Genomic DNA, 26,738 nt, shown 5'->3' with positions numbered 1-26,738 from the left:
CTGAGGCACAAATAGAGGATGTAGCAAAAATTCCAAGCCCAGCTGAAACTCCAACTCGCTGGAACTGGCTATTTGGCGTTTTGGGAGGATAGAAAAGTTAATGCTAGAAGGAGTCCGAAGGCTGCGAACTAAACATCATATCCTGGAACACCAGAGGATTCATTCATTTATATAAGGATTCCTTAAAATGGTCAGATGTCTTGCTGTCTGATATTGGAGGATTTCGAACTGGCAATGAATTCCGCTATAGTGAGAAAAAAGGGACGTCCGTCTGCCGGCTTGTTGACATTAATCAGAAAAAAATCAGGGTGGAAAATTGTGAAATCGATCAACCACTCTGCTTTGATTCAGCAGACAGTGATTGAATCCAAATGTAGCACAACCAAGAAAAATAAGCGACTCAATCTAATTAATGTCTATTGGCACCATGTTCTAGCTAGTACAACGAATGGTGTGTGAAATACTTGATGACATTAATGGCACTCATGAAAATGCTAATATTATTCTTTGCAGTGATTTCAATCATCCGGATTGTAGAAAAGTGGTGAGATGCACTATGGGTGCTAAAAATAGGCGGCAAGGCATATTAGCGAAATGGTGTGCTGCGATGAATGAAAGAAATCTAATGATGGCAAATGGTAATACTAAGGGTGATATACCGGCTTAGATAACCTGGAGCAACAAGAAACAGTCTTCAATTATTGATTACATTTATGTATCTGAAAACTTGAATGGTCAAATTGTCTCCTTTTAAAATATGGATGTCGTCCTGGAGTGACCATAGCCAACTTAAGTTATCACTCTTGTGCTCAGAGAGAAGCAAGGTGGGAAAATGGGAGCAGAGTGTTGTAGTAGAATCTAATCAAGACGTTAAAATCAATCCACGGAGGTGAAGTCATTTGTTGACGCATACAGAAATCACTCAAGTGGTCCCATGGAAAATAAAGTGTAGTATTCCTATTTGCTGACGCAGTACATGTATCAACAACAAGGCCTAAGGAAAGGCACCTTCAAAGCACAGCATCAGTGTTAGGAAAGATTTCTTAATTGTGGGTAATTTTCCTTCCATGTGGCAACCCCTAAACTTTTTGCTGTTGTTTTCACCAGGGTCTAGACTTTGCCAGAGAAGTGCAGCCTTCTGCCGCACTCCTCTGGGCTTTCACTCCATTCTTACAGGGAAACTGACATTCCCTTAAGACAGTCGGTACCGGGAAACGTTGTTTTCCATAGTTTCTTTATCATGTTGCAGCTTTCGCGCAACATGGCACAATAGGGCACTGTAAGCTAAGGTACCTCTCTCTTGGGTCTCTAGTCTTCTACAGGCGCTAGATACTCTTTGGATTGATAATGAACGGTGCAAGTGAATCACACATTGGACTGGTGGCAGCAATTGTTTCTTGTGTTTTTGAGCTCCTTTTGGCGTTTAAGCGCGTTTCTCGCGCTTAGCTCAAAATGGTGGCCTTGCTCCCAAAATGGCCAGACCCCGAGGCTCTTTGTCCTGTCCGCTGACCGTCTTGCCCCCTTCACCTTCCCTCAGATCGAGCCGACCCGGGGCCTTCCTTATTTGGGCATGTACTTCCCACGAAACACAGATGCTTTCGCGGGCTTCTACAGGCCTTGTGTGTGCCTCCAGGATGTGGGCTGGGATGTCTGGTCCCAATACACATCCTGGGCGCCAGAGAGTCTAGGGTGGTGTGAATGCCTGGGACGTCCGTGATAGGTCCACGTTATGGTGTGAGTTTTTTGTGAGCAGATCTCCCATTGGGTCCCCTCCATTTTGGCGCGAAGGGAACCGTGGATAAGAGGGGGCTGGAAACACCACTACCATGTCGATCTCCTGAGTTCGCACGAGCAAAGGAATACAGGAGCCAAGTATCCTGCAACCACAAGGCTGAACCGAGGAATCGCTGGTGACCCGCTGAAGGGCTGCTCCTCTGCACTGCTGTGGCTTTGTGAAACCCTTTCTACCTCGGATCGAACGAGAAGGCCTGTACTGGTACTTCGACCCTTGGAATAGTGGGAACAACTATTCTTGGCATCTTCACCATCTCCTGCACGTAAGCCTTCGGAAGTGTCTCTGGGCCATCCAGCAGACTGACCAGGCTACCCAGGAGTCTTGCTCTGTAACCGCCGTCAGGTTGTGTTGTATTACGAGTCTTTGTCACTCTCACACGATTCGTACACTTGGCATTCTCAGGTCTGAAGTGAGTAGTGTACATTTGGCTGAAATACACCCGGCCGCTCCGTTGCCCTGCTGTGGTAACAAACTGTGCGGGTTCACTGCGTTTGGGACATCCTCAACTCATCTTCTGCTGCTGCGGAATCTACACGATGCCGAGTCGTCCCCTGCTCGTATCTGAACCGGCCAGCACTGAAACTGACGCGGAGAAGCCTGGGTCTGCTTGCATCGGGGACCGGTGAGTAGCATCGCTAGGAACTGGTGGCCCTCCTGCAGGAGCCCATACCTTTTCCCCGCTGTGTCTAACAGCACGCCTTTCCGTACTCACGCTCTGCTTCTGCCCACAGTGGAGGCTGCGCTTGAGTCGCGGAGCTCTGTTCATCTTCATTTGTTCACCGAACTAAACTGCCTGATTCCCTCAAAGAGACTCCCCTTTTTGCCTGTTGGCACCCGCGTGTGCACGTACTTTTGAGCACAAGGCTCCACTCTTCGTAGGGCTTGGACTTCCTTTTAGTTAGGTGCCTCTGAAAGCAGACTGGGTCTAATTATTATTCGCACTGCCTGTTTTCCTCCCCATCTAGGTGGCCTACACATTTCGTGCGTCTAACTCGTTAGACTCGTTTGTATTTGTATATATATTGTATTGGTTTGGTATGTGTTGGTTTACTAGAGTTTTATTGTGATCTCTCGCTACGGTCAATGTTACAAAGGCCTTGTAATAAATGTGTATATATTTTTAATATAACACCTGCTTGGAGTAATTTGTAAGTGTCCTTTCTTTGTGTGCTCATTGCGGGCTTTCAGTCACCCTCACCCGTCTTGAGACCTAGTCTTGACCGCCGCGATCGCTACCCTGATTGGTCTGGCTTGTCCAGAGGTTACCCTGTTCCAAGAAACTAGGCTGGCCTTCTGAACCTCTGCCCCTCCAGGACAGAGTTCAGAAATCCATCTTAACAATCAGTACGATAAAGAACTTGTAAAGAGAAGGCAACAGTTACGCAAATAGCTAGCAAAAAAAAGCAGACAAAACTACAAAAATTGGTTGATTTCGCATAAGGCAATTCTTCTACAACGAGATGCAGAAATGATGATGGCTAGCTTAGACAATAAAAAACCACAGGAATTCTGGAAACTAATAAACCATAATAGTTGCCAACAACGAGCATTACAAACAACTATGGTGTTGGAATCCCAGTGGGTTCAACACTTTGAAAAAGTGTATGAACAGATAGATCTTGTACCAGAACCAAAGCTGCCAGTCCTAGCAAAATGGGGCCTTCAATTTGATGTAGATGACATTGTGCAAAGCATTAAGCGATGTAGCTCATCTCGTGCGCCTAGTCCTGATGGATTGACAAACCATAAATTAAAACAAAACCCAGAGGAGTGGGTGTCAATGTGCCTAACATTATTTACAAATATAGCACCAAAAAACACCAGTGAGTTGGAAGAGCACGGTTGTAGTCCCAATATTTAAAAAGGGCAATCGAGCGGACCCCAAGGACTACAGAGCCATAGCTCTTTTAGATGTTTTGGTAAGATGTATGCAATTTAGCTTCAAAAACAATTGCTGAATTGGGTAACGTCAGTGGTCATCTGGACAGTCGACAGACGGGTTTTGTGAAGGGTGTGGGATGTGGTTTAAATCTGTTGACCCTCAATCTCTTAAAAATGGAAGCCATTCAAAACAACATTTCTGATGTTTGTTAATCTGCTTAGAATCACATGCTGTGCATAGGTCCGACATCCAGTGGTCACTGCAGAGTATTGCATTTTGTTTTTCGTAGTCGAAAAGGAACGTCGACAAGGCATGTCTGAAACACTATCCCTATAGTGACGTGCGTTGTACCCACAATCCCTCACGCGTCGAGGTCCCTCAGATTGTTTTTTTCCGCCCAGCTACTGGTCGCCTTTACGCGGAGCTCCTCGAGAGACATTGCAGATTTCATCTCCTCGACCTTTGGTCGTTTTCCTATATTAATATAGAACATATCGATCCCTCCCTCGACGCTGTTGTGAAGCTGTCTCCGCCAAGCAAGATCTTCGACGGAGGGGACGAGCGGAGGAGATCCTTCGGCGTTGCCGAACACGTGGCCTGGCCTCGCAGGCCATATACAGTAGGGAGAGTGGGGGTCGTGGGACATCTCTGGTTCTTTTCTGAGAATGCCTTTCCTTTTCCCCTTCCTTTCCCTTGGGGTGGTTATCACGATTTATTGCCTCGGCTATGGAGAGGACACCCTTTAGGTTTTGCCCGCTTTGCAAGGGCAAGTTTACTTGGAAGGACAAGCATTCACGGTGTAACCGCTGCTTGCCCCTCGATCACAAAGAGGAAGGTTGCACGGCTTGTCGGCTTCTTAAGCCAAAGACTCTAAAAGACCGTAGGGTCAAGAGGTGGGCGGCCTACGCTATGTCGAAGGCCGACGCTTCCCCCACCGTTGCTACCACCGACAGTGACGAGGAACGTGATAACACGACCTCCGCTACGAAAGTTGAAAACCCCCCTAAAGAGCGCACGCGCGCTTCGTCGTCTGTCCCCGGCCCCGACTGGCTCGGCTCACGCCCTGCTTATGGGGATGAACACCCCGGCGACATTGACGCACACAAAACCACACAAAAGCACACAACCCATGGCTCTTCTTCGTCGAAGGCGAAGAGAGCATCAGCGCCCAAGGAGACGCAGGTTCCACCGGCGGCCTCCTCGGACCGTTCGGGTTCAAAGCCCCTCTCGCAGCCGCGACCAGCGACTGGGCTTTCGGCAAATAAGGGCGCCGCCCCCAAATCATCGGCCGGCGCGCATCAGCAGAAAGCGCATGCCGCCGTAGAGCGATCGACACCCATAACGTCGAAACCACAGCCCTCCGCTGACAAACGAGTCGCTGAGAGCTTGGCAAGGATCGTGGTAGCCGACGCCCACAAGCGTACGCCGAAAGACACGTCGAGCGCTACGCAAAGGTCGAAAGACACGCCGAAAAAGCCCGAAGAAAGGCAGGGACTACCCCCTTCAGTCGAGGGGACCCCCAACACACCTGAAGGCTTTTCGGAGGGCGACGGGACACTTTCCTCGACGTTGTGGGAGAGGTCGAGCCATTTTCAGCTACAAGACACTATTTTTCCCCCGCTAGACCGCTCAGGGGTACCCCATGAAACCATGGAAAGGCTCCATCTCTGCATGGAAAGAATGGAGAGGTTTATGAATACCCAGAACCCTCCCACTCCCAAGAGAATAAGAGAAGGGCCTCAGGAGGACCCCAGGGCCAAAATTCCGAGACTAGTCAATCCCCACCAGGACACAGCCTCAGACTTCCATAGTGTGTATGACCTCACTGGGGAAGAACATTACTTTGAGGAAGAGGATGATTTTATGGACGATGAAGAGGGACGGAACCAGGAGGAAGGTCTGGAAGACAGCCCAGACTTGGTAGGAGAAGGCTTCGGAGAAAATCCAGAAGAAGGACCTTCTCACCCCTGGCAATCCCCATCAATATATTCCGACACTGATGTCCTGAACCTAAATCCTCCTGACAATTCACCTATTAGAAACACGTCTCCCATTGACGATCAGCCCACATTCAATGCTCTGTTGCGCAGAGCAGCAGCACATTTCAAACTGGACACTGGGGAGCTCTCTCCTGAATTAGACTTTGTGGAAAGAGTAATTAAGGAGAAACCCCCGGTCAGTCAGACCATTCCCCTCCTCGCTTCAGTGAAGAGAAGAATCATCCCTTCGCTGTCCACACCCGCACTAATCAGAGGGGTCAATCCTAGAATTGAAAAACTTTTCACTCCTTCACCCTCAGACCCGCTGTACATCAGGGGACATTCCATTCCGGATTCCCTGGTAGTAACCAATACAAGAAAGAGGGCAGGGGTACCACTTTCCACCAGTGAGGCACCACCTGACAAGGAGGGCAAGCGGTTATATGCCCTTGCAAAAAGAGTTACATCCTCGGCTGCCTTTTCGGCAAGAATTGCGAACAACAATTCTTTGCTCGCTAGCTATGCGGATGCGCAGTGGGCCAAACTGCGCAAAGACGCCGAAGAAGCGCCGGAACCACTACGTACACGCCTGCTTACAACTATTGGCGAAGGAACCCAGGTCAACCAGAGCATTGTAAAGAACTCTCTGGATGCTGCAGAAACAGCGGGACGTTCCCTGGTTCAGGGAATACTCCTAAAACGCCACGTATGGCTGCTCAACTCAGGGTTCAAACCGGAGACACAGGCGTCTTTAATAAATAAACCTGTTGAAGACTCAAACCTCTTCGGGAAAGCGGTGGATGAGGCTCTGGAGATGGCTAAAAAAGAGTTCGATACTATCAAAACTCTTGACCAAATCTCTAAGCCCTCTACCAGGCGCGGCTATGGAAACAAACGCTTTTTTCGTGGCCAACGCCAACAACAAAACCAGCAGCAACAGTACCCTGCCACCAATTTCCAGACCAATAGTGGGCAGTACAGCCAAAGAGGCCAGCGCCGGGGCAAAGGAAGAGGCCGGGGGTCCACCCCCAGAAGCTCCCAAGCCCCCAACAACACCAAGTCACGCGAAGATTCGCGTCCCCTCCCATGCAACACCGGTCGGGGGCCGGATAACATCCTTTCTTCCAGCATGGGAGGGTATAACGTCAGACCGCTGGGTACTTTCCACCGTAGCCCACGGATACTACATCGAATTCAACAGTTCCCCAACATACAAACCCCCGAGGGGACGACGCATGACACCGGAACATCTTGCCATCCTTCTCCAAGAAGTACAACAACTGCTGGGAAAAGGAGCCATAGAGGTCGTGCCTCTATCTCAGGTAACGGAAGGTATTTATTCAGTGTACTTCCTTGTACCCAAAAAGGATCTAACCATGCGCCCTGTATTAGATTTGCGCCCAGCGAACAAGTTTATCAAACCCCAAAAGTTTCGTATGGTGACCTTACAGGAAGTGATCCCACTGCTTTCACAGGGAGATTACATGACAACATTAGACATGAAAGATGCATACTTTCATATTTTAATGTTGCCAGCGCACAGAAAATACCTCAGGTTCATGATAGAGGGCAAACACTACCAGTTCAGAGTACTACCCTTCGGCATAGCATCAGCACCAAGGGTATTCACGAAGGTGCTGGCAGTGGCAGCGGCCCACCTGCGCAGGTTGTCCATCCCAGTTTACCCTTACCTCGACGACTGCCTCATAACAGGGGATTCTTACGAAACATGCTTCTCCAATACCCAAAAGACTGTAGACCTCTTGTTCCAGTTGGGCTTCTCCATCAACGAAAAGAAGTCCAGCCTAGACCCCAGCCAGATCAAACAATTCCTAGGGGCTCTAATTCAAACAATGGACGGCCTCGTCTTTCCCTCCAAGGAGAGGGTCCAAAACATGCTGTTTCAGATCCCTCAATATGTGACCGGTCGAGAGGTGACGGTACGCAAAGCGATGCGCTTGCTAGGCATGATGGCGTCGTGTATTTATTTGGTACCTCACGCGCGCCTGCGCCCAATGCAACAGTGGCTCAACAGCCAGTGGTGTCAGGCCAGCGGACTATGGGACGATCTAGTGGTGGTCTCGCAGGCCTTAGTTCTCTCGCTACGGTGGTGGACAAAGGAAAACCTGGGAAAAGGGAAACCCTTTGCCACACCCGCGGCGGAAGCCACTCTAACCACACTCATTCCTCACAGGATGGGGGGCTCACCTATCCCATCAGACGGCTCACGGAGTGTGGACTCCGAACGTAGCATCCAAACACATTAATCTTCTGGAGCTACTAGCGGTGTTCAAGGCGCTAAAAGCCTTCCAGGAACACCTACGAGGCAGGACAGTGATGGTCCTTACAGACCGCACCACAGCCATGTATTACATCAACAAGCAGGGGGGAACCCACTCTCCAGGACTGTCCAAACTGGCCCAAAATATATGGAAGTGGGCTCTCAAACAAAACATGTTCCTACTGTCACAACATGTACCAGGGGAACTCGATCTGCTGGCAGACAAACTCAGCAGAGATTTCCCCCTGCCCGAAGAGTACGAATGGCGACTGCACGAAAACATCGTCTTCGATGTCTTCACACAATGGGGATTCCCAGAAATAGACCTGTTCGCAACCCTGGAGAACTCACAATGCCTAAGTTACGCCTCCAGGTACCCCCAGAACCAATCCAAGGGGAACGGTCTGTCGATACAATGGTCAGGGAAATTTGTTTACGCTTTTCCCCCGACTCCCCTTCTCAACAAGGTGGTGCACAAGATGCACCAGGAACAAGTAACCATGATACTGGTGGCCCCAATGTGGGCCCGAAAGCCATGGTTCGCTCACTTGATGGAGATGTCTCTATCTCCCCCAGTGAAACTCCCCTGCCCGTACAACATGCTGTCACAAGACAAGGGCAGGACCCTACATCCATGCCCCCAGAACATGAATTTAGCAGCTTGGCTCCTGAGATCATAGAATTCGGACATCTACAGCTCCCGCAGAGATGCATGGACATCCTCAGGGAAGCCAGAAAACCTAACACTCGCCACTGCTATTCTAGCAAATGGAAGAGGTTTGTCATCTGGTGCAGGGGTAAGAGCATCAACCCGATTGAATGCTCTCCCACACATATTGTTCTATACCTGACCCACCTATTGGATTCAGGTCTAGTGTTCAGTTCCATTAAAGTCCACCTAGCGGCACTTTCTGCATACACCACTTCCCAACTCAAGGTGTCGTGGTGGAAGATCCCTGTTATAAAGGCCTTCATGGAGGGAGTAAAGAGAATACACCCCCCGATAGCTGACCCAGCTCCCGGATGGGACCTTAATGTGGTACTTACCAGACTCATGGGCTCACCATTCGAACCCATGCACAAAGTATCTCTTAAACACCTCACTATTAAGACTGCTTTTTTAATAGCTATCACCTCCATCAGGAGAGTAAGTGAACTTCAGGCTCTTTCTGTTCTAGACCCCTTTGTTACAGTTCACAGAGATAAGGTGGTTCTATGCACTCACCCAAGGTTTGCTCCGAAATTCATCTCAAAATTCCACGTAAACCAGTCTATAGAACTACCAGCGTTCTTTCAAAATCCTTCCAACTTGGGAGAAAGGAATCTGCACACACTAGATGTGCGCAGAGCGGTCATGTTCTACATGGAAAGAACCAGACCACTGAGGAAGACTAATCAGTTCTTCGTCTCGGTGGCAGCAGGAAGAGAAGGGGATGCAGTTTCAAAGTCCACTATTTCTAGATGGATTGTTCAATGCATCACTCTCTGCTATACTCTTGCTAAGAGAGAACTGCCCTTTAGGCCAAGAGCACATTCTACTCGAGGCACGGGGGCGTCCATAGCATTCATTGCAAATGTTCCCCTCGAGTCCATCTGCAAAGCGGCTACCTGGAGTTCTGTTCACACCTTTACAAAACACTACTGTCTAGATGCACACTCTAGATCTGACTCCCAGGTGGGACAGGCAGTATTAAGACATCTTTTCTCTACTGTTCCTTCTCATAACCCACCGCCAACTCCGGGTACTGCTCGCTAGTCTATGCACAGCATGTGATTCTAAGCAGATTAACAAACATCAGAAGACAATGCATTACTTACCGTAAAAGCATTTCTGATGGTTGTATCTGCTTAGATTCACATGCGCCCACCCTTCCTCCCCGCTCGGATGGAAGGAACATAGACTTCCTTTTATATCTCTCTTTTGTGTACTCACTCACGTCTAGAAGGCTCCCTCAGGGCAGAAAAATACAAACAGAGGGACCTCGACGCGTGAGGGATTGTGGGTACAACGCACGTCACTATAGGGATAGTGTTTCAGACACGCCTTGTCGACGTCCCTTTTCGACTACGAAAAACAAAATGCAATACTCCGCAGTGACCACTGGATGTCGGACCTATGCACAGCATGTGAATCTAAGCAGATACAACCATCAGAAATGCTTTTACGGTAAGTAATGCATTGTCATATCTGGCTTTCATCGACCTGTCGCAGGCTTTTGACAGTATCAATAGGGAACTATTGATACCTTTGGAAGGACGAGCACTCTAAGTGCAACAATTGTCTACCCCTTGACCATGATGAAGCGCGGTGAGCGGCCTGTGAACTCCTGCGCCCTAAAACACTTAAGGAGCGCTGCGTTAAGCGTTGGGCAGCCTACAGCATGTCACGGGCTGGATCTTCTTCCCCCACCACCGAAAGTGATGGGGGGGGGGGGACTAGTGATGACCAGGCATCCGTGTCAGATGCCATCGACCTCTCGACAGACACTCCTAGGTCCACCACACCTGTCCCCGCTACGCCTGACGCGAGTCACAGTATGGGGATAACACCCGGCGACGGACGTACAAGATTGCTGCACTAAACACAGAACCCCAGCCCTGGTTTCGATGGTAACGTCGAAAAGGGCGAAAGCGCCAACTGGACCACCGAAAAAACGTTGGCGGGATCCTCGATCAACAGCCTTCCCCGCATCCGCAGCAGCGTCTTGTGACTGGGCCTTCTACACCAAAGGGCGCTACCTCCAAAACACATCCAGCCGTCAAAGTGCGCTTAGCTGACACTTTGACGCCCCCTAAGGCCCTGGTAGGAGACAAATGTACCGCTAGGCCTCTTAGTCAACCTGTACATCGCCCAGCTTCGCTGAACATCTGACAGCATCGCTATGATTGCTTTGTCAGTGGGGTTGAAGGAGAGGTCTAAAGAGACGTCTAAGCGCAAGGGGCGGCCTGCGGATGCGCCGAAAGACGTGCCACAGCGCCCCGATGCTCGCAGGGGCTACATAGAGTCCTGTGCCTTTGTCCAGCGCTATTGGAGAGATGTCGGCGCCATAGGGAGGAAGATGAACATTTTCCACCCTTCTGGTTCGTTTAGATGGACCAGTGAAAAATTCAAAGGGTGTATGAATAGATTGGAGAAATTTCTCACTTTCAGAACACCCTACCCCCAAGAGACCTCGGGAGGACTCTCCCTCTTTGCCTGCTTCTAAATTTCAAAGGACTCCAGGACTTTATCAATATTACACTTCAATTCTCCCTGAAGACGAGATCCAAATGGACATTTATCAGGAGGAGGATACTACCATCCTACAAGACTACACTGTGGATGACCAGGCGGATCCCACGGGAGAAGGGGAGGACAGTCACCAGGTTGAGGCGGAACCATGGGCGCTTCCTACTCACAACCAGGATCAGGATGTCCTATGTTTGAATTCCACTCCAGCCCGCCAGACTTTCCCAGTGGACGACCAGATGGCGTTCAACGCCATTTTGAGAAAGGCGGCTGAATATTTTCAAATCGCCACCCAGGAGGCTTTGCCTGAACAGGACTTTGTGGAGGATATCCTCAAAGAAAAGCCCCCCTCCAGCCAAGCCATCCCTCTTCTGAATTCCATTAAGAGGAGATTGGCTCCTTCCTTGATCACACCAGCCCAGACTAGGGCAGTAAATCTGAGGGTGGAAAAATGATTTCGCTCATCGCCTACTGACCCTAAATACATTAAGGGACATGCCACCCCTGATTCCCTAGTGGTTACCACCACCCGGAAACGGGTCGGGGTACCCCTTGCTACAGTAGAGGCACCTCCCGATAAGGAGTCGAAAAGGCTGTACGCCTTGGGAAAACAAATCACCACGGCAGCTGCCTTTTCTGCTCGCATAGCAAACACTAAGTTGCTTGCTAGTTATGCCGATGTGCAGTTGAATCTACTGCAGGAAGGTCTCCAGGAGGTGCCTGAACCCGCTAGAACCAAATTACTCGCCATTGTGGCCGAGGGCAGGCAGGTCAACCAGAGCATACTGAAAAACACTCTGGATGCTGCGGAGACGGCGGGAAGATCCCTAGCTCAAGGCACCCTGCTCAAACGGCATGCTTGGCTCAGGAACTCTGGTTTCAAGCCGGAAACCGAAGCAGAAGGTGGTAAGTTGAAGAGAGACGGAAGACTCCCGTCAAGGCGAAGGTTGGGCTGAGAAGCCTGGGCCATGACAGTGCCATAGACATTAATGGTGCATTTGGAAGATGCAAAGTGAGCCAAAAGTACTTCCCATCTTGTGCCGCCAGTAATGGGTGAGGAGGAGAAAGGGGAGAGGACAGAGACCATCTGGGGGGGGGGGGTTAGACGAGGGGATAGTGAAAGTTTCAATAATAGTCTGGAGGAAGTATTGATGTAGGTATCTGCGATGGGCAGACCAGAATTGGATCTCAGGAGTGCCTTTTTTAGTTTCTTCTTTCCAGACTTTGTGAGAGCGAGAGGATAGGAGATAGAGAAGCAGTTCGAAAAGATAAGGGAGATGGAGAGCACCATGGGGGCAGGGGCAAGAGGGAGAGGGGGGGTCATAGGATAGCAAGGGGAGGGGGCCAGAGGCACTATGCAACAATAGAACAACACCATGAAGACAAATCAGTGGGTGCGCTGGAAATTCCCCGATTTACAGATCGTTGACAAGTTTGTAAATGGGTCTAAAATCGAATTTAGTAGAAAGCACTCAAAAGCAGTACATAAAAGAATGGGTGCATAGTTAAGTGGGCTGGTTATCAAGTGAAACATGGCCTAGTAAGTAACTTGTTTGTATGCTGTTTGCTAATACATTTTCAATTGCTCTTTTTAGGGTTGTACAAAGATGTTCAGGGACAACTCTGCAATGAGAAAACATTTACATACTCATGGCCCCAGAGTACACGTATGTGCAGAATGTGGGAAGGCCTTTGTGGAAAGCTCCAAGTTAAAACGACATCAGTTAGTGCATACTGGAGAAAAGCCTTTTCAGGTAACCTATTTCATGTTTTCCTTTGGTGTAACATTCCTTGTAATGTGACATTATTGCATTGTATTATGAGATTTGAGGTTTAGTGTCAACTTTTTTAAGGCATTGCTCACTATAATTCCTTTTCAATTTGTGAACCAAATAACTCTTTCCTATCTGGAATTTTGTCTTGCATTTCTCAAATGTCAATGGGTTCCCTGATTGTAGATTTGAGATAATAATTTAAGACGCCCTTCTCCCATTCGTTTAAAAAAAAAAAAAAAGCTCCTTTATGCATCCCTGGTGTACCATCTGGTTTGCAATCGGGAAAAACAAACCCCAAAGCATCTTTGATACTAGTAAAACGAGCATTGGCAATGCCAATAGTTTGGGCGTTTACTGTTTGTATTAGGCATTCATAGGCACCAGGGTGCAAAGAGGAGCGTGCAACGTTTGAAAGGAGGATGGTGATAAGGGGTGCAGATGTGCAATAGAACGAGAAGGGGAATCCATTGCACTGGTGAAATGTTAGTCCCGGTGCAAATGCTGGTTAAATTCGAGCTGTGCCGCTGTAAGCAAAGTGCCTTTAATGAGTTCAGTAAACTAATATCTTAAAATTCCTGATAATGTGTGTGTGCATGTGGGAAGACCAACATTAAAGATGTGCGGTAGACCCACTTAAATATTATTCTGCACACATTTGTTTACAGTCCTGCAAAATGTATTTAAAAACTCAGAAATGCAGTTTGTGTGGTGGGTGCATATTGTAGTATGCTTTCTACTTGTGCTATCAGACTGTCTTTCAGAATATCCCATCCTGGACGTTACATTCCAGGTGCTGGCAGAGCTGCAAGTGTTCACAACCTGTAGGACAGTGATAGCTTGAAATGGGAGGAGTGGAGACAATTTCTTTAATTGTGGGGGGTTGCACTGATGACATCTAGCGGGATAGAGTGAGACCTTTGCAGCGAGAGGCTGCAGTAGCTCTGCGCTAAGCTGCATATGGATGGCCCATGATGGGAACCAAATGGTGCTAAGGAAGTGATCCACAATGCAACAACTCTTCCCAGGGAGGGCGGTACGAGTGGAATCGTTACTTTCGGTGCGCCCCTCTAGTTTTGTTTCTTAAACCCAGGCTCCAACCCTTGCCAGCTGGCTGCCTACTGGGGTTTGGAGCCTTTGAATAAGAAACGAAAGGAGAGGGGCGCACACCAAAAGCAATAAATGTGCCCTGTTTCTCCTCCAGAAGAGATGCCCACCGCCCGTCCCAGATAGCTGTTTAACTCCACATAGCCGGGCTGTCTATGGGGGTCTGAGTCTCTGATTAAAAAAACAAAAGGAGATGCAGGTGCAATATTAACAGATTTTTGGGGGTCTTGTGTCTCCTTTTTTCTTGGAAGCGTCTACCCCTGCAGGCAGCCCTTTAACCATGGGCACTGTTACACGCCGAACAAGATGGCCGCTTAGCTCCTGATCTCCGAGACTAGCAAGCCCCTGAAGATAAAAATCCTGCGGATACACTGCGCTGCTGTGAATGCCAGATACCGGAGAGAGTGCCTGACCACACCTCCCACCCACCCCCCCCCCCTGCAGAGTTCGGAGCTAGTCTGGGAGAAATCCGCCTGCCCGTTGTGGGGGAACGCCGTCGCGTGGGGGAGGGGTCCCGCCTGACTGCAGAGTGATTCCGTGCTAGGCCCCGGCCGCAAGGGACACTAGGGACCCAAACGACCAGAATCAGCGCGACTTCGGCCGATACCTCGTGCTGAACTGCCCCCGCTGCAGCGGGTCTCATCTAATCTTTTATCCGGCAATGGTCACGGGCACCAGCAACCCTTGAACCGGCTTACACGCTGGATTGAAGCAGACATAAGCCTGCACAGCCCGGAACCCCTTTCCGGACCACCCCGGCGCCTGCCGCCTCTTCTCCCAGCACCTCCGGAGCCTGCGGTGGACCCAGCACACCCTTACCTGCTGCCCGCTTCCTCATCTTGCTGCTGGTCCCACGGATCTGTGCTGCCCAACGGCTGGGGCTGGATTGGACGACCTCCTCCCCCGCCCCTGACGCTCACCGTCTCTGCTCCTGCCCTGCTGGTCCCGGTCGGGGATCTCCCCTGCCTGCTCCTCACCTTGGGCGGACCCGCGCCCTGTCGCTGGACGGGCCTGGAGGCGGGGCCGCTTCTCTCACACATAACACCCCTGCTCCAGCCTGCTGATCCCTGGAGAAACGCGCACGGACTGGCTACAGGGTAGAAGCGGGCACACGTTCCTGCACACCCCCGAGCCATCTCTTGGGGTGGCCCGCTCCCCGGCACGAGGTGCGACACAAAGATCAACGAAGCGCAACAAACAAGTTACGTGCACGTTGGCAGTTATATACAATACCATAGCTGCCCGCGCCTGTCCAGAAGCTACCTCATCAGCTAAACTCAGGGTTGGATCTCCCCCCTTGGACACCGGACAAATACTTGGCCATAATCTAACTCACCCACAACAGCTGCCAATAAAACCCAGCCACCACTGGACAAAAGACGGTGGGGAAGCGAACCGCGTTGCCGCCAAGACCACCAGCCCTTAATACCTAGCTATATACCGGAGGAAACAGTGATCCACACCAAGTACCCCACGGAACACACCGCACCGAACAAACGTCCAGCAGCAATACATCCTGTACTCCCACCCTCTGCAAACATGGCTGGTGGTGCCAAAAATAAGGACAAAAAAGGGGTCCCATGGATGCCTTTTCCAACTCCTCAAGCCAAGAACATGACCATGCAGAATCCTCCAAAGCACCTACCCCGGACCCCCCTCTGCCCCCCCAGAAATGGCCCCTTACATGGCAGCTATTGGAAAGGCTTCCGTCAAGACCTGAAGACTATTCGCAGTGGGAGGCGCCGTGGTCAAACGGAATATCCTTAAGAAATGGAAATCAAAAGGCACACGCACACCACCCACCCCCCTCCCCCCAAACTGGTTAAGAGGCTTAATCAACACACAGGAATGTGAAGACATATGTCCCGGGGATTAATTTCGACCTCGAGACCTAAGGATATATGGTCCCCACTCAGGTCTAACCTGTTCGCTGAGGAAGAAGAGACGAGAAGAATTATGGACTCCGCAGCATCCCCGAATGATACTCTATCCTAGGTGTTCTCCCTCCTCCACCCCCCTTGCTTTCCCCCCTTCCTTCCTTCCCTCCCTCCCCCCCTCACGTGAACCTATTATAATAAATCCCAGAATACATTGTTATATACTTATGCTGTTAATATATGATTGAAATGTCTTTTGCTCACATGCGAAAATGTCAGTGTTAAAGTTTAAAGAACGTGCAGCTTTGTGGAGTGAAAGGGCTGCCTGAGGGGCTTGGCGCATCATGGGCTAGTCAGGAGGAAGCAGCAGTGAGGGGGGGGGGGGGGTTTGGGGTTACAGAGCCCCAGCTCTGAAGCACCGTTTGGAGACTGCCAGGGCTCTGCTTGGCTTGCCCCGGCCACTTTAAGCACTGGTCAGCTGTCCTTTTTTATGCAGGGACTCGCTATGCTTAATATGAAGGGAGAAAAGGGTCTAAACTACAATTCCCAGAATGCAAAGTGATGTTGCTTGAATTTGTATGGCTGATTTAGTGGATTACGTGACGTGGGGGTTGGCAGCGAGACCTTGGGCGTGGTCTAGAAAAGACAACCCAAACCTATGTGAAACAGTCAGCCTTGGGGTTAGAGGTACATGCTACTATGTTTCATATTACACTCTGCTGCCATTTGTATGTCAGCTGTGGATGTGGGACGCAGGGGGACCCAGTTAATTGGATTGCTCTTGTGTATTCCCCACCCCATTCTTAAACCCCTGGGCTCACACTGATGTGACTAGCCCTTGTCCTGCGAATGAGAAGCTACGCCGATGGAAACCAGCCCAGGTAACACGGTGGGCGCTAGGGGCCGGGAGCCTTTGTAGGATGAAATAAGTGACACCTTTCACAAGGTAGGGACTTGTCTGGTGTGGATCCCATTGACCTCAAACACTCTGGATAGTTTCTCACCAAGCCGGGTGAAATTGCTCAGTGGTCAATCCACCTGCTACAAATAAATATTAACTTATGTTACAGATTGTACATTCTACATTGTACATTCTAATCTGGTGAGATTTCTAAACATAGGTCAACTTTCACTGTATAAGACATCAGTTATGATCATGATTATTACTAGGTGTTAATATCTGCATACTGTGCTTTTAGACAAACAATGCGTTTCCATGCACGGAACAGGCTGTAATAGTAACGAAAACACAAAGAATAGCTTATTTTATAGCGAAAGTTGACCTATGTTAATAAATCACAGCTGGATTAAATTTAAGAATATACAACTCAAGTTCATCTTTCTTTACAGGAGAGGATTTGACCCACTGAGCTGTTGGCTTGCACAGCGAGGAAGCGCAGTGTTTGATGCCACTGTCATCCATTTCCGACGGTCTCTAACCTGTGAAAGCTGTCGCTTGCTTCCTCCCAGGCCTGTTGCGAAGTAACAGCGACGCGCAAACGGTGCTAGTTGTAGCAGTGTTTACCATCTCCAGTCGCTCTAATAGCTGTTGGGATTAACCGTTGTCTGCCTCAGAAGGATAAACTGCTAAGAAGGCCCTAAAGCCACTTCGACCTGTAACTGGAAGGTGAAATCTCAGACTTAAAGATCGAGCATTAATTGTCTGTGCTGTGATGGGTCACCACACACTCAATTAATACCAAACTAGATCAAATTGGTTGTTCCCAGATTCCTTTCCCCGTGCAGCAGGTGGATTGACACAGGAGCTAACTTAATAGCTGAAGTGAACTAAAGACAGGATTGCTCTGTGGACTAAGCCACAGACGTGGGTATTCCGACCGCAGGTTTAAATCAGGATCAGCTTTTAGGGTAATTCACGTGATTCCTTGGAAAATCACTGTAATATCCACCAGGTTGTGCAGCCACACACTTTGCAGCCATTTATAGCAGACGTGCCAGAATTGTGGTAGCTGCCGTGCCAAACATTACAACAAAAAATGCCAAAGAAATCAGACCATACTCTAACATAAGGTGAGAAAATCATTGGCTGCCCATTAAAGCCAGAATCATTTGCAGAACACTGTTGTATATAAATGTCTCACCAACAATGCCCCCAGCTATCTTAACAATGCTATCAAGAAAAAACAGAGCACTCAGATCAAACAATAAGGCACTACTAGAAATCCCGCGCCACAAAAGTACCAAAGCAGGGGGTGGGGGGGGACTGCTTCAGAGTCCTGGCACCACCTTCTGGAATTCTCTACCACTTAGAATAAAAAATGAGGAAACCATTGCCAGCTTCATAAAATCCCTGAAAACGTGGTTGTTTAACCAATACGGACTACTGACTGACTAAGCCCTCCCACCTTCACCTACCCAGACAGATTCATCTTACTAATTTAATGACTAGCCTTGAATCATGCAGAACCCTAGTGGGAATCACACTGTTTGTGAAGTGTGCAACTACACTGTTCCTAGAGACATCTGCCCTACTGTTATTCCAATTGTTGTATTGTAACACACTATAAGATACGTGATAAGCTGTCTGTAACCCTTGCCGTGATACCTAAGGGTCTGGGTCTGTAACAAATGAAAAATACATTTTAAAAAAAAAGCAGCTCCTTGATGCGCTTCACAAAATAGCAAATCGTTCTTGTTAGCGGCAGGCACCTTCAACCCTTTGAGCTATTCTATTCTACCCTCTATAATGCGGTGACTCCTGCACCGCAGTGATGAAGCCGAGTGGACAGATATTGTTGGTCACGGTTCTGCAGGTTGAGGTCAGGATGGCATTGACCCCAAACTTCAGTAAAGTAGGGTCACTCTTGGTGGGGGCGCTGAAACTGGTCCTTCCTCTGAATGTCTGTCTGGCCCTTCTCGGGCAGGCAGGCTGGGACCGGGTAGGGGGGAGGGCACAGGCTGGCGGGTGACATGTAGCCTGGGACTGACCGCCTGAAGGCACAAGGAAGAAGGTGCGTCCGGAGAAGGCAGAGCGCAGGGGCTTGGGGCAGGCTCAGGGTGGGGGGCGGGCTGCAGCACACTGTGGTAGACGGGCGGATGGGCCAGCAGGCTCGCAAATGTCAGATCTGGATCCCCTTTGACAAACTTTGCTACCCGGGTCCAAGTGGCAAGTCCCTGCCCTTCCCGTGCCTAGCTCCTTTTTATCCTGCACCCTGTCGAGATGCACCCAAGCTTCTCCCAGGCATCCTCTGATTGGCCAGAGAGGGCAATTTGTGAGTGGATCAGACCCTATAAGCATATGGGCACACTAGTCGCGTGCATTTTTTCTGCGTATTGACGGACATCCCCCTCCTAGACAAATTCCCAAAAGAGCTCAGCGGGCTGTTTAAGAGATGTTTTTAAAAAAAAAGGCCCAATGACGCGTCGCCTGATCAATAGGCGACTTACTTGTTGAGTGCCCGGAATGTATGTGCACCCTCTCTCCTCCTGCAGGGTGCACACATTAAACCAACATTAATATTTATGGAAAGCTATCGGCGGCTGTCAAAATACCAGAAAAGCGCATTTACTTCAAAGAAAGAATTGCCCGAATATAAACGAGAAAGCCAGGAGGAAATGACAGACACGATTTAAAGCTGGCAGTAAACTTGTTCTTGGCGGACGCATCACGCTCTTCACGCCGTATTTCGAAACACTAACTGCTCCTCGTACCCCACAATAAGGATGGCAACATTTCCAGAAGGTACACTGAACCCGAATGATGTAATGGCAGCCAAAACACCTTTGTGAAGCCGGTATCTCCCATCTCTAAAACAGATCACTTCGCCAGAGATGAAACTGCGACTCTCACGTCACTTATCTCCCTATTGGGGCGAAAATACGTTTAACAACTCACTATTGGATTTCATCCTCATAGTAGAACATAAATGAAGAGAGTTTCATACATTTCTAAAATCTATACAAGATAGGGATGTAACGGTATTACGGTATACCGTTAAAGATACCGTGAACCACTTAATCGAACAATAATAACCGTCACATTGTTTATACCGGTATACCGTTCATACAGTGTGCTTTTCAATCTAATTTGGAAAGGCTGCAGTAAGCAAGTGCTGCAGTGTCTTGGTCTTGCACTGTTGGATGTGCCGTCTGCCAAGTAGTTTCAGTTGGAGCAGTTTTTAATGCCATTCCATAAACCACACGTGCCTGACACAAAATCAATATGTTAGCAATAGGAAGGATAAATACAGTGCCAAGAAGGAAGAGGGTTTACTTTGGGTTGACTGCTTTGGGGTTTACATATTTATAATGGATAATGTTTTCTAAACATATGACAATGGGGGATTTCCCTGGTTCTATCATTGAATTTACTTATAATTAGTCTCTGTAGTCTCTGTGGGTATTCCCTGCTGCCATACCAAAGGGTAACATGTCCGTGATTACTGAACACCTTTTCGCCCACAAGTAAACTAAAGGCTGTAACATAAAGAGCGTGCGTGTGTGTATGCGCACAAGCGTATACTACCATGAGCCTTCATTGATCTGTGGCATGCAGGTTATCAAGATGGCAACATGTTCATCTTCACCAGTAGCCAGTGGGAGAGCTAAAAGCCTAAATGACCACTTAAGAAAAGCTATTCAGTTTGCTTTGCCAGTCGCAGCAGTGCTCCCCCCTTCTCCTCTCCACACGTGTGTTTGTGTTTGGTGGAAGCAAGGGGTGGCATTTCAGTGGAAAGTATGTTGAAAAGCCCAATTCTGGGTCTGGTTGCCTGGTTTTGTTTGTGATGATAAATCTGACAATTTATGACCTTTTAGAAAATATTTGTTAAGATTAGTTAGCTCCACCTGCTATACCGCGATAACCATGATATACCGTCATTTGGCAAGAAGGTTATTGTACCGTCATAAAACTAATACCGTGACACCCCTAATAAAAGAATGAAAACATTCTTCCCCCTGCCCCCCCAATAGCCCTAATCTTGCATATCTCGCACACATGATATGATATGGTATTTGTAACGCGCCTATACACAAGTGTTTCATGTGAATGCATCCAGTACCATTTTTATATTTGTCACAAACATACAATAACACATACCATAATGGCAGCAAAGGAGTTTTTTTGAACGCAAGAGGTCCTTGAGAAAATTAGGATTTTCATGTCCTCAAGCCACCACTTTTTTCAAGGAACAAATACATGGATTTTCATATGGTGAAGAGTTGTTGCATTCCACTATTTATAAAAGTATAGTTAAGTTTATGCAGATGTCGTTTCTTAACAACTTTGGTTTCTGCCATTCAAGCCTGTCATTTATGGTTCATCCTTCCTCCAGGCAAAACAATAGTGCTTCTCTGGTGTAACGCGTAAGAGGTGTGGATCTAGAACAGAAAAGGGCCAAACTATTGTCCACAATACATTTTAAATAGATTCTTCACAAATTAACCCTGAGACGAAGTAAAAAAGGATAAATAATTAACCTGTTCGCTTTAGTGGGGTTTCCAACAGGGATACCCAGTTTCATTTTGCTGCATAACATGGTGCAGCATGCTTGTCTCCTTTGAGGTATCCCTTCTAATTTGCATACTCTTGATTTCCAAAGTGTCAAGTGATGACTTTCTGAGATGTCACCTGAAAAATGTGCATATAACCGCATTAAGTAGGCTGCTCGTTACATGACCAGGACCTGCTGTGCAGATTTTCCACCCACCACCTATTTAATCAATCCTCCTTATACGTCCCAATTGCCAGCGTCCATAATAAAGGATGTGCAAAGACGAGGACCTCGCCTGTCTGGGCCTGACCTAATTGCTACTACTGCTCCTCGCCAAAAGACATCACGTGTCTCCTCCTTCCATAGCCCATCCCCACTCTCACTAGGGTTCAAATGGCCAAGTGCCCTGGGCAGCACTGGCAAGTTACTGTAGCGAGCCTCATCAATGTTGCCCTTGCCCCCATCAAACACCCACGGACCACATGCGCACACGTCCTCTCATGTTGATCAATTCTCCCCCAGCAGTTGCTCATACTGCAGAGATCGCTGACCTCATCTCGTAAGACAACCTTGATGCCCTGTTAATAACTGAAACATGGTATACCCCATCCTACGCACATTTTTTCCAGGTCCTCTTACCCCAAGGCTACTGCATCCAACATGTCAACCGGCCAGTAAGGACAGGAGGCGAAGTGACAATCACCCACAGGACCGATTGGCCATGCTACATACTCCCCTCTGCAAGAACAAGCTCATTTGAATCCCTTGCCTGCCGGTTACCTCTATCGCACAAGGAATCATCACCTTCCACCTCATCTACCGACCACCTTACAGGAGTAGCCCTTTCATTGCAGACATCTTGACCTACGCCAAATTAGCACATTCAAATTATGTCTTTCTCTGTGATTTTAATGTCCCAGAGTCACAGGTTAACAACCACAACTGGTGTCACCAATTGGTGGATTACTTGGTAGAGTGCTTCTGCCGAGTGCTGTTTGGCTGAGGAACGCTGCTCGCTGAACTCTGATCGATCCACCAGCTTTGGAGAAGTTGTCACTGAGCCTCTATTACAGACTAAAACGGTATGTTTTCCTAGTGATCGCTCCTACACTTTCTGGAACAAGTGTAAGTTTGTTTTTACATCACTAAAACACTATATTTCCAATTATAGAACGTGGCCCCTCTTGCCTGCCTGCCTGCCTACAAAAACACGTGCCTGCTTGTGCGCGCTTCTGCCAGAGTGTTTCTGCGCGTGCGCTTCTGCCAGAGTGCTGCTGCTGTTCGACTGTTCAGCTGGCCAGCTGACAGCCGACTGCCCTCGACAGAGGCACTCTCGCCATGTTCGTCACGCTTCTGCCTGTCGAATGCCCCGCGGTCTTGAGCACTTGGAATTAACGTTTGCACTCTTAAAACAAACATGCCCACGAATAGCGTGGCGTTGGGATCTGCAACTTTATTATCTGCTCTCTCTAACCAGCTGAATTAAAAAAAAGAAAACTATTTCGAAAATGAACCGTTCAACTTCTTTGACGTCTGACGTAAGGCAACTCTGGTTTCTGATCAACCCCACCCAAAATAACAAACTTCCAACAAAAAATTATCTGAAGAAACTCCTTTGATTCAAGGAAGGTGTTCCCTAACTCGTCCTAATTCACCGACACTCAACAACCCAGAATACACCATCACCTACTAGGAAATCCTGAAGTGCAATACAGAAACAGTACTTCACATAGAACGAAAATGTTCTTCAATCCGAGTTTTTCGCGCAATGTTAAAGCATTACAAACCATAACGCTGTACTGGGAAATATTAAAAAACTGCACCACTATCTCTATTATAGCTGATGACTTACCAGTGAATATTGCTCCCACCAAAACAATGCAGATTTCCAGACAAAAATCTTGCTATAAGTCGCCCATGCAATATGACACCTCAAAATCTGACGCCCAGTCTATACAAATTGTAATGATACACGAAACGATTCAGCCAACAAAACTCGAATTAATCAGTCACCCGCTTTACATGGAAACCGAAATGTCTAATTTGCTAGCAGTCCCGCGCATTCGGAAAGCACTTTTGCGAAACCAACGGCTAGACCTTTGTTTGGATTGAGACCATCTTTAAATCCTTCACACGAAATGGCGCTAACAGCTATAAATAACACTTTAAATAGCTTGACCAAATTATTTGAGAAAATGAACGAACAACAAGTAATTATGCAAATAATATGCTCCAAGTTGGAACTTGTGCACAGTTTGTCATCAAATCAAGTGTCAGTAGAATTTTTCTTTCAATGACGAGCTTGCAATTGGTCAAGACCTGGTCAAGAAATGTCAACGATTTATTAGTGTTATAGAGCGACTCCCTCAGAAATCCAACAATCTGCTTTTAAATCTGACATCAACGTGAAGAAAGATTCACATGAAACACAAGCAGTTACCACCGATGAATTAAGCACAGATAAATCTATATGCTGCAAAATCATTAACGTCTTTGAGTCCACCTCTGTAACATGTGCGACAACCTCAGAAATAGGAGCTGACATAGAGAACCCTGAAATACCTTCGGATGCCTTATGAAGTTTTTCCTCTCCTGAAGGAAAAAAAGGAAAAATAACAAAAGCTTCCTACACTCAACAAGTAAATCAAAATAAAAAAACACAATAAAAAAACATGAGATCAACCACTAAAAAAATGTGTAAATAAACAATTTCAATTTATAAAGCGTGGAACTGCCCTGAGGCATCGTGGCGCTGTTACAGAAGATTCATCACTTGGGTACATACAGAGATACAGTATGGTGCAGAAAAACAGAACCGAGCCCAGCATTTATACAGACATTTACAGAATTAGAAATGCTAAGTTCCAAGGTTACATGGAAACTGGCTGAAGGAGATGCCTAGATGAAGAGCTTGGTTTTCAGAGCTCTTCGGAAGACGGTGAGGGAGGTTTCCTTACTGCGTGGGCGTGGCAGAGCGTTCCATTTTTTGGGTGCTAGCACAGGAAAGCTCGCTCCTCTGACTTTGGCTCTTTTAAAGGTAGGGACCGTGAGCTGGTGGGAGTACTGGGCCTGCTTGGGTGTGAGTTTACCCAGTATATTCTTTCTGGCAGATACAGGGGTGTAGAGTGGAGAGGCATCTATAGGTGATAGTGAGGGTCTTAAAGAGAGTACGCTCCTAGGAATGCTTAGTGCCGCTCTAAGGGCATTATTTTGCAATGTAAGATTATTCGATGAGGTGCCTAGGAACAATATGTTACAATTGTCCAGCTTGGCCCTGATGGTGGCTCTGGCTATAGTAAGGCAGTTTTTTGACGAGGTATGGTTTGACTGCATTAATTATTTTGGTCTTAATTGCAGCTGATGAGGAGATGGCACTGACTTGACGCTTTATAGAGTGGGTGGAGTCAAGGTACAACCCCAGAGTTTTGACTGCAGCAGAGGCGTGATTACGGTATCCTCAATGCTGAAGGATCTGTATTGACTGTCGAGCTTGTTAAGAATTTCCTTGGGACCTACCAGTAGGATTTCTGTTTTGTCTCATGGAGACACAAACCATTGGCTGCCATCCAGGCCTGGATAAGGGCGTAGGTTTCCCTGAGGATGGCTGCATCTTATTCATAGAAACTAGAGGGGGAGACGAACTGGAGTGTCTTCGGCATAGTTTGTAAATGCTATGCCATTCTCATCTAGATCGTTGAAGAGGGGTAAGGTGAAAATGTTGTAAAGGGTTGGTGAGGTACATGAGCCCTGTGGGACTCCGCAGCGGATGGGGGACGGGAGAGCACAGGCCTGATCAGAGAAGACTCTCATAGCCCTTCCTTCAAGGAAGGAAGTGATCCAGGCTGTAACTTTCTGGGGAAAAATGGGTGGCTACTATCTGCAGTAGACAATTCCGAGGAGACTGTTGCAACAAGTAACGACGGCCACACGTCACAGCAAACCGCAAAACTCGATATAGAAGACCCTGACCCCAAAAAAGCTCGCTCCAACACAAATAATTAGCTTTCTGATTATGAGTTGATGAACTTATCAACTACCATTCCTGAAACAGCTGAAATTGAAATCTACTCCTATAGAGATGATGAACAAGAAGGAATAAGCATGGAAGAAATATGCGGAAATAGATTCCTCACACTTGAACAAAAAAGAGTAAATGTCCAAAACGCCCAGCAGCAGAATTAGATTGAATCCACCGCCACATCAAATCAACCTAAGCCTTCTCGCTCGATGCGGTAAGGAAACTGGATCAAAGCAACAAGTAATGAATGCCGCTCGCATTGGTATTTAAAACCTCGCCTCAGAAAAAGAACCTACTAGAAAATCATAAGCTGAGCAGAGCTGACGCCTTGCTAATAACCATGGTCGATAGACTAAAGAACGATCCATTCCCAAACCGTACCAGTATATTGACGAGATTTTGGCAACTGAAGAACTTAAAGGGATAGTGCGCTCAAAAATATTATTGTCGCGATCGTTCGGGCATGTGTTTTTAGGCATACAGTGATCGATTGTAAAAAACCTTCCTATGTATCTTAACCTTAGTTTTCCTCACTTTTACACATGGGAAAACGAGGAGTCTGGGGCGGCCATCTTCTCAGTTGCCCTATCACACTAAGGTCGAGTGCCCCTGCGGCACTCAATCATAAGCCTTGAAGCTGACATCACTATCCAAACAGTATACTCCACATATTTTCATGACGGTAGTGGTCAGCGTAGCCAAATGTGCCGAGTCATCACCCACGTAATAACGTCAGTTGACGGAGAACACAGAAGATCAACACTCTCGCAGCGCGTTCCCAAATCGAATTTGCTACCAATAATTTTACAGAAAACATCATTAATATGCAATTTCGCACGTGCTTTTATTTATCAAAGAACGCTCCAAAACCACTTTGAGATCCACTGATTGCGATGAACCGCCAATAAGTTGTCTCCTTAGACTCGAGTGGCAAAAATTTAAAATGACGCACATGGTGTTCCTTTCAGGAGAAGATGTGGATTTGACGCATTAGATTCCTGCTTCACTGTCAACGATGACGGGTAGCTCCTTGTCGCTGGTACCGCCAAAGTGCTTATCTCGGTCCCGGTCGATCGTCCCACATGAAGGTGATGCTGAACGATGCAGTTGGGCGTATCTGCCTTTGTTGGTTGAAAAAGCCATCCCACGGCAGCTGGAAACTATGGCATTCGCAGAACAGAACAATATATCTGTGTAGATAACAATACAAATATATTTTAGTATCCGTTCTTTTTTCTGATTTATGTTGTAGTTCTGCACCTGATGAAACAGAATAACGAGCACAAACCACACACAATGAACAAACACCGACAACGTGGGGGCCTATTTTAGACTACACTGTGCA

General features: G+C 47.8%; 1 protein-coding gene across 1 annotated transcript in view; it reads left to right on the top strand.

Moving 5' to 3' along the window:
- YY1 (YY1 transcription factor) overlaps window positions 1-26,738 on the top strand; it is a 236,866-nt gene that overhangs the window by 162,335 nt on the left and 47,793 nt on the right. Inside the window, exon 4 of the mRNA XM_069637790.1 lies at window positions 12,762-12,920. Within this exon, the coding sequence (XP_069493891.1) occupies window positions 12,762-12,920 (159 nt within the window). The remainder of the gene's footprint in view (window positions 1-12,761; window positions 12,921-26,738) is intronic.

This window comes from Ambystoma mexicanum, chromosome 14 (genome assembly GCF_040938575.1).
Source record: "Ambystoma mexicanum isolate Mex_15411 chromosome 14, UKY_AmexF1_1, whole genome shotgun sequence".
In the NCBI taxonomy this organism is placed as follows: domain Eukaryota; kingdom Metazoa; phylum Chordata; class Amphibia; order Caudata; family Ambystomatidae; genus Ambystoma; species Ambystoma mexicanum.
The sequence above is the reverse complement of the archived record's forward strand: the minus strand, read 5'-3'. Positions and strand labels throughout refer to the sequence as shown.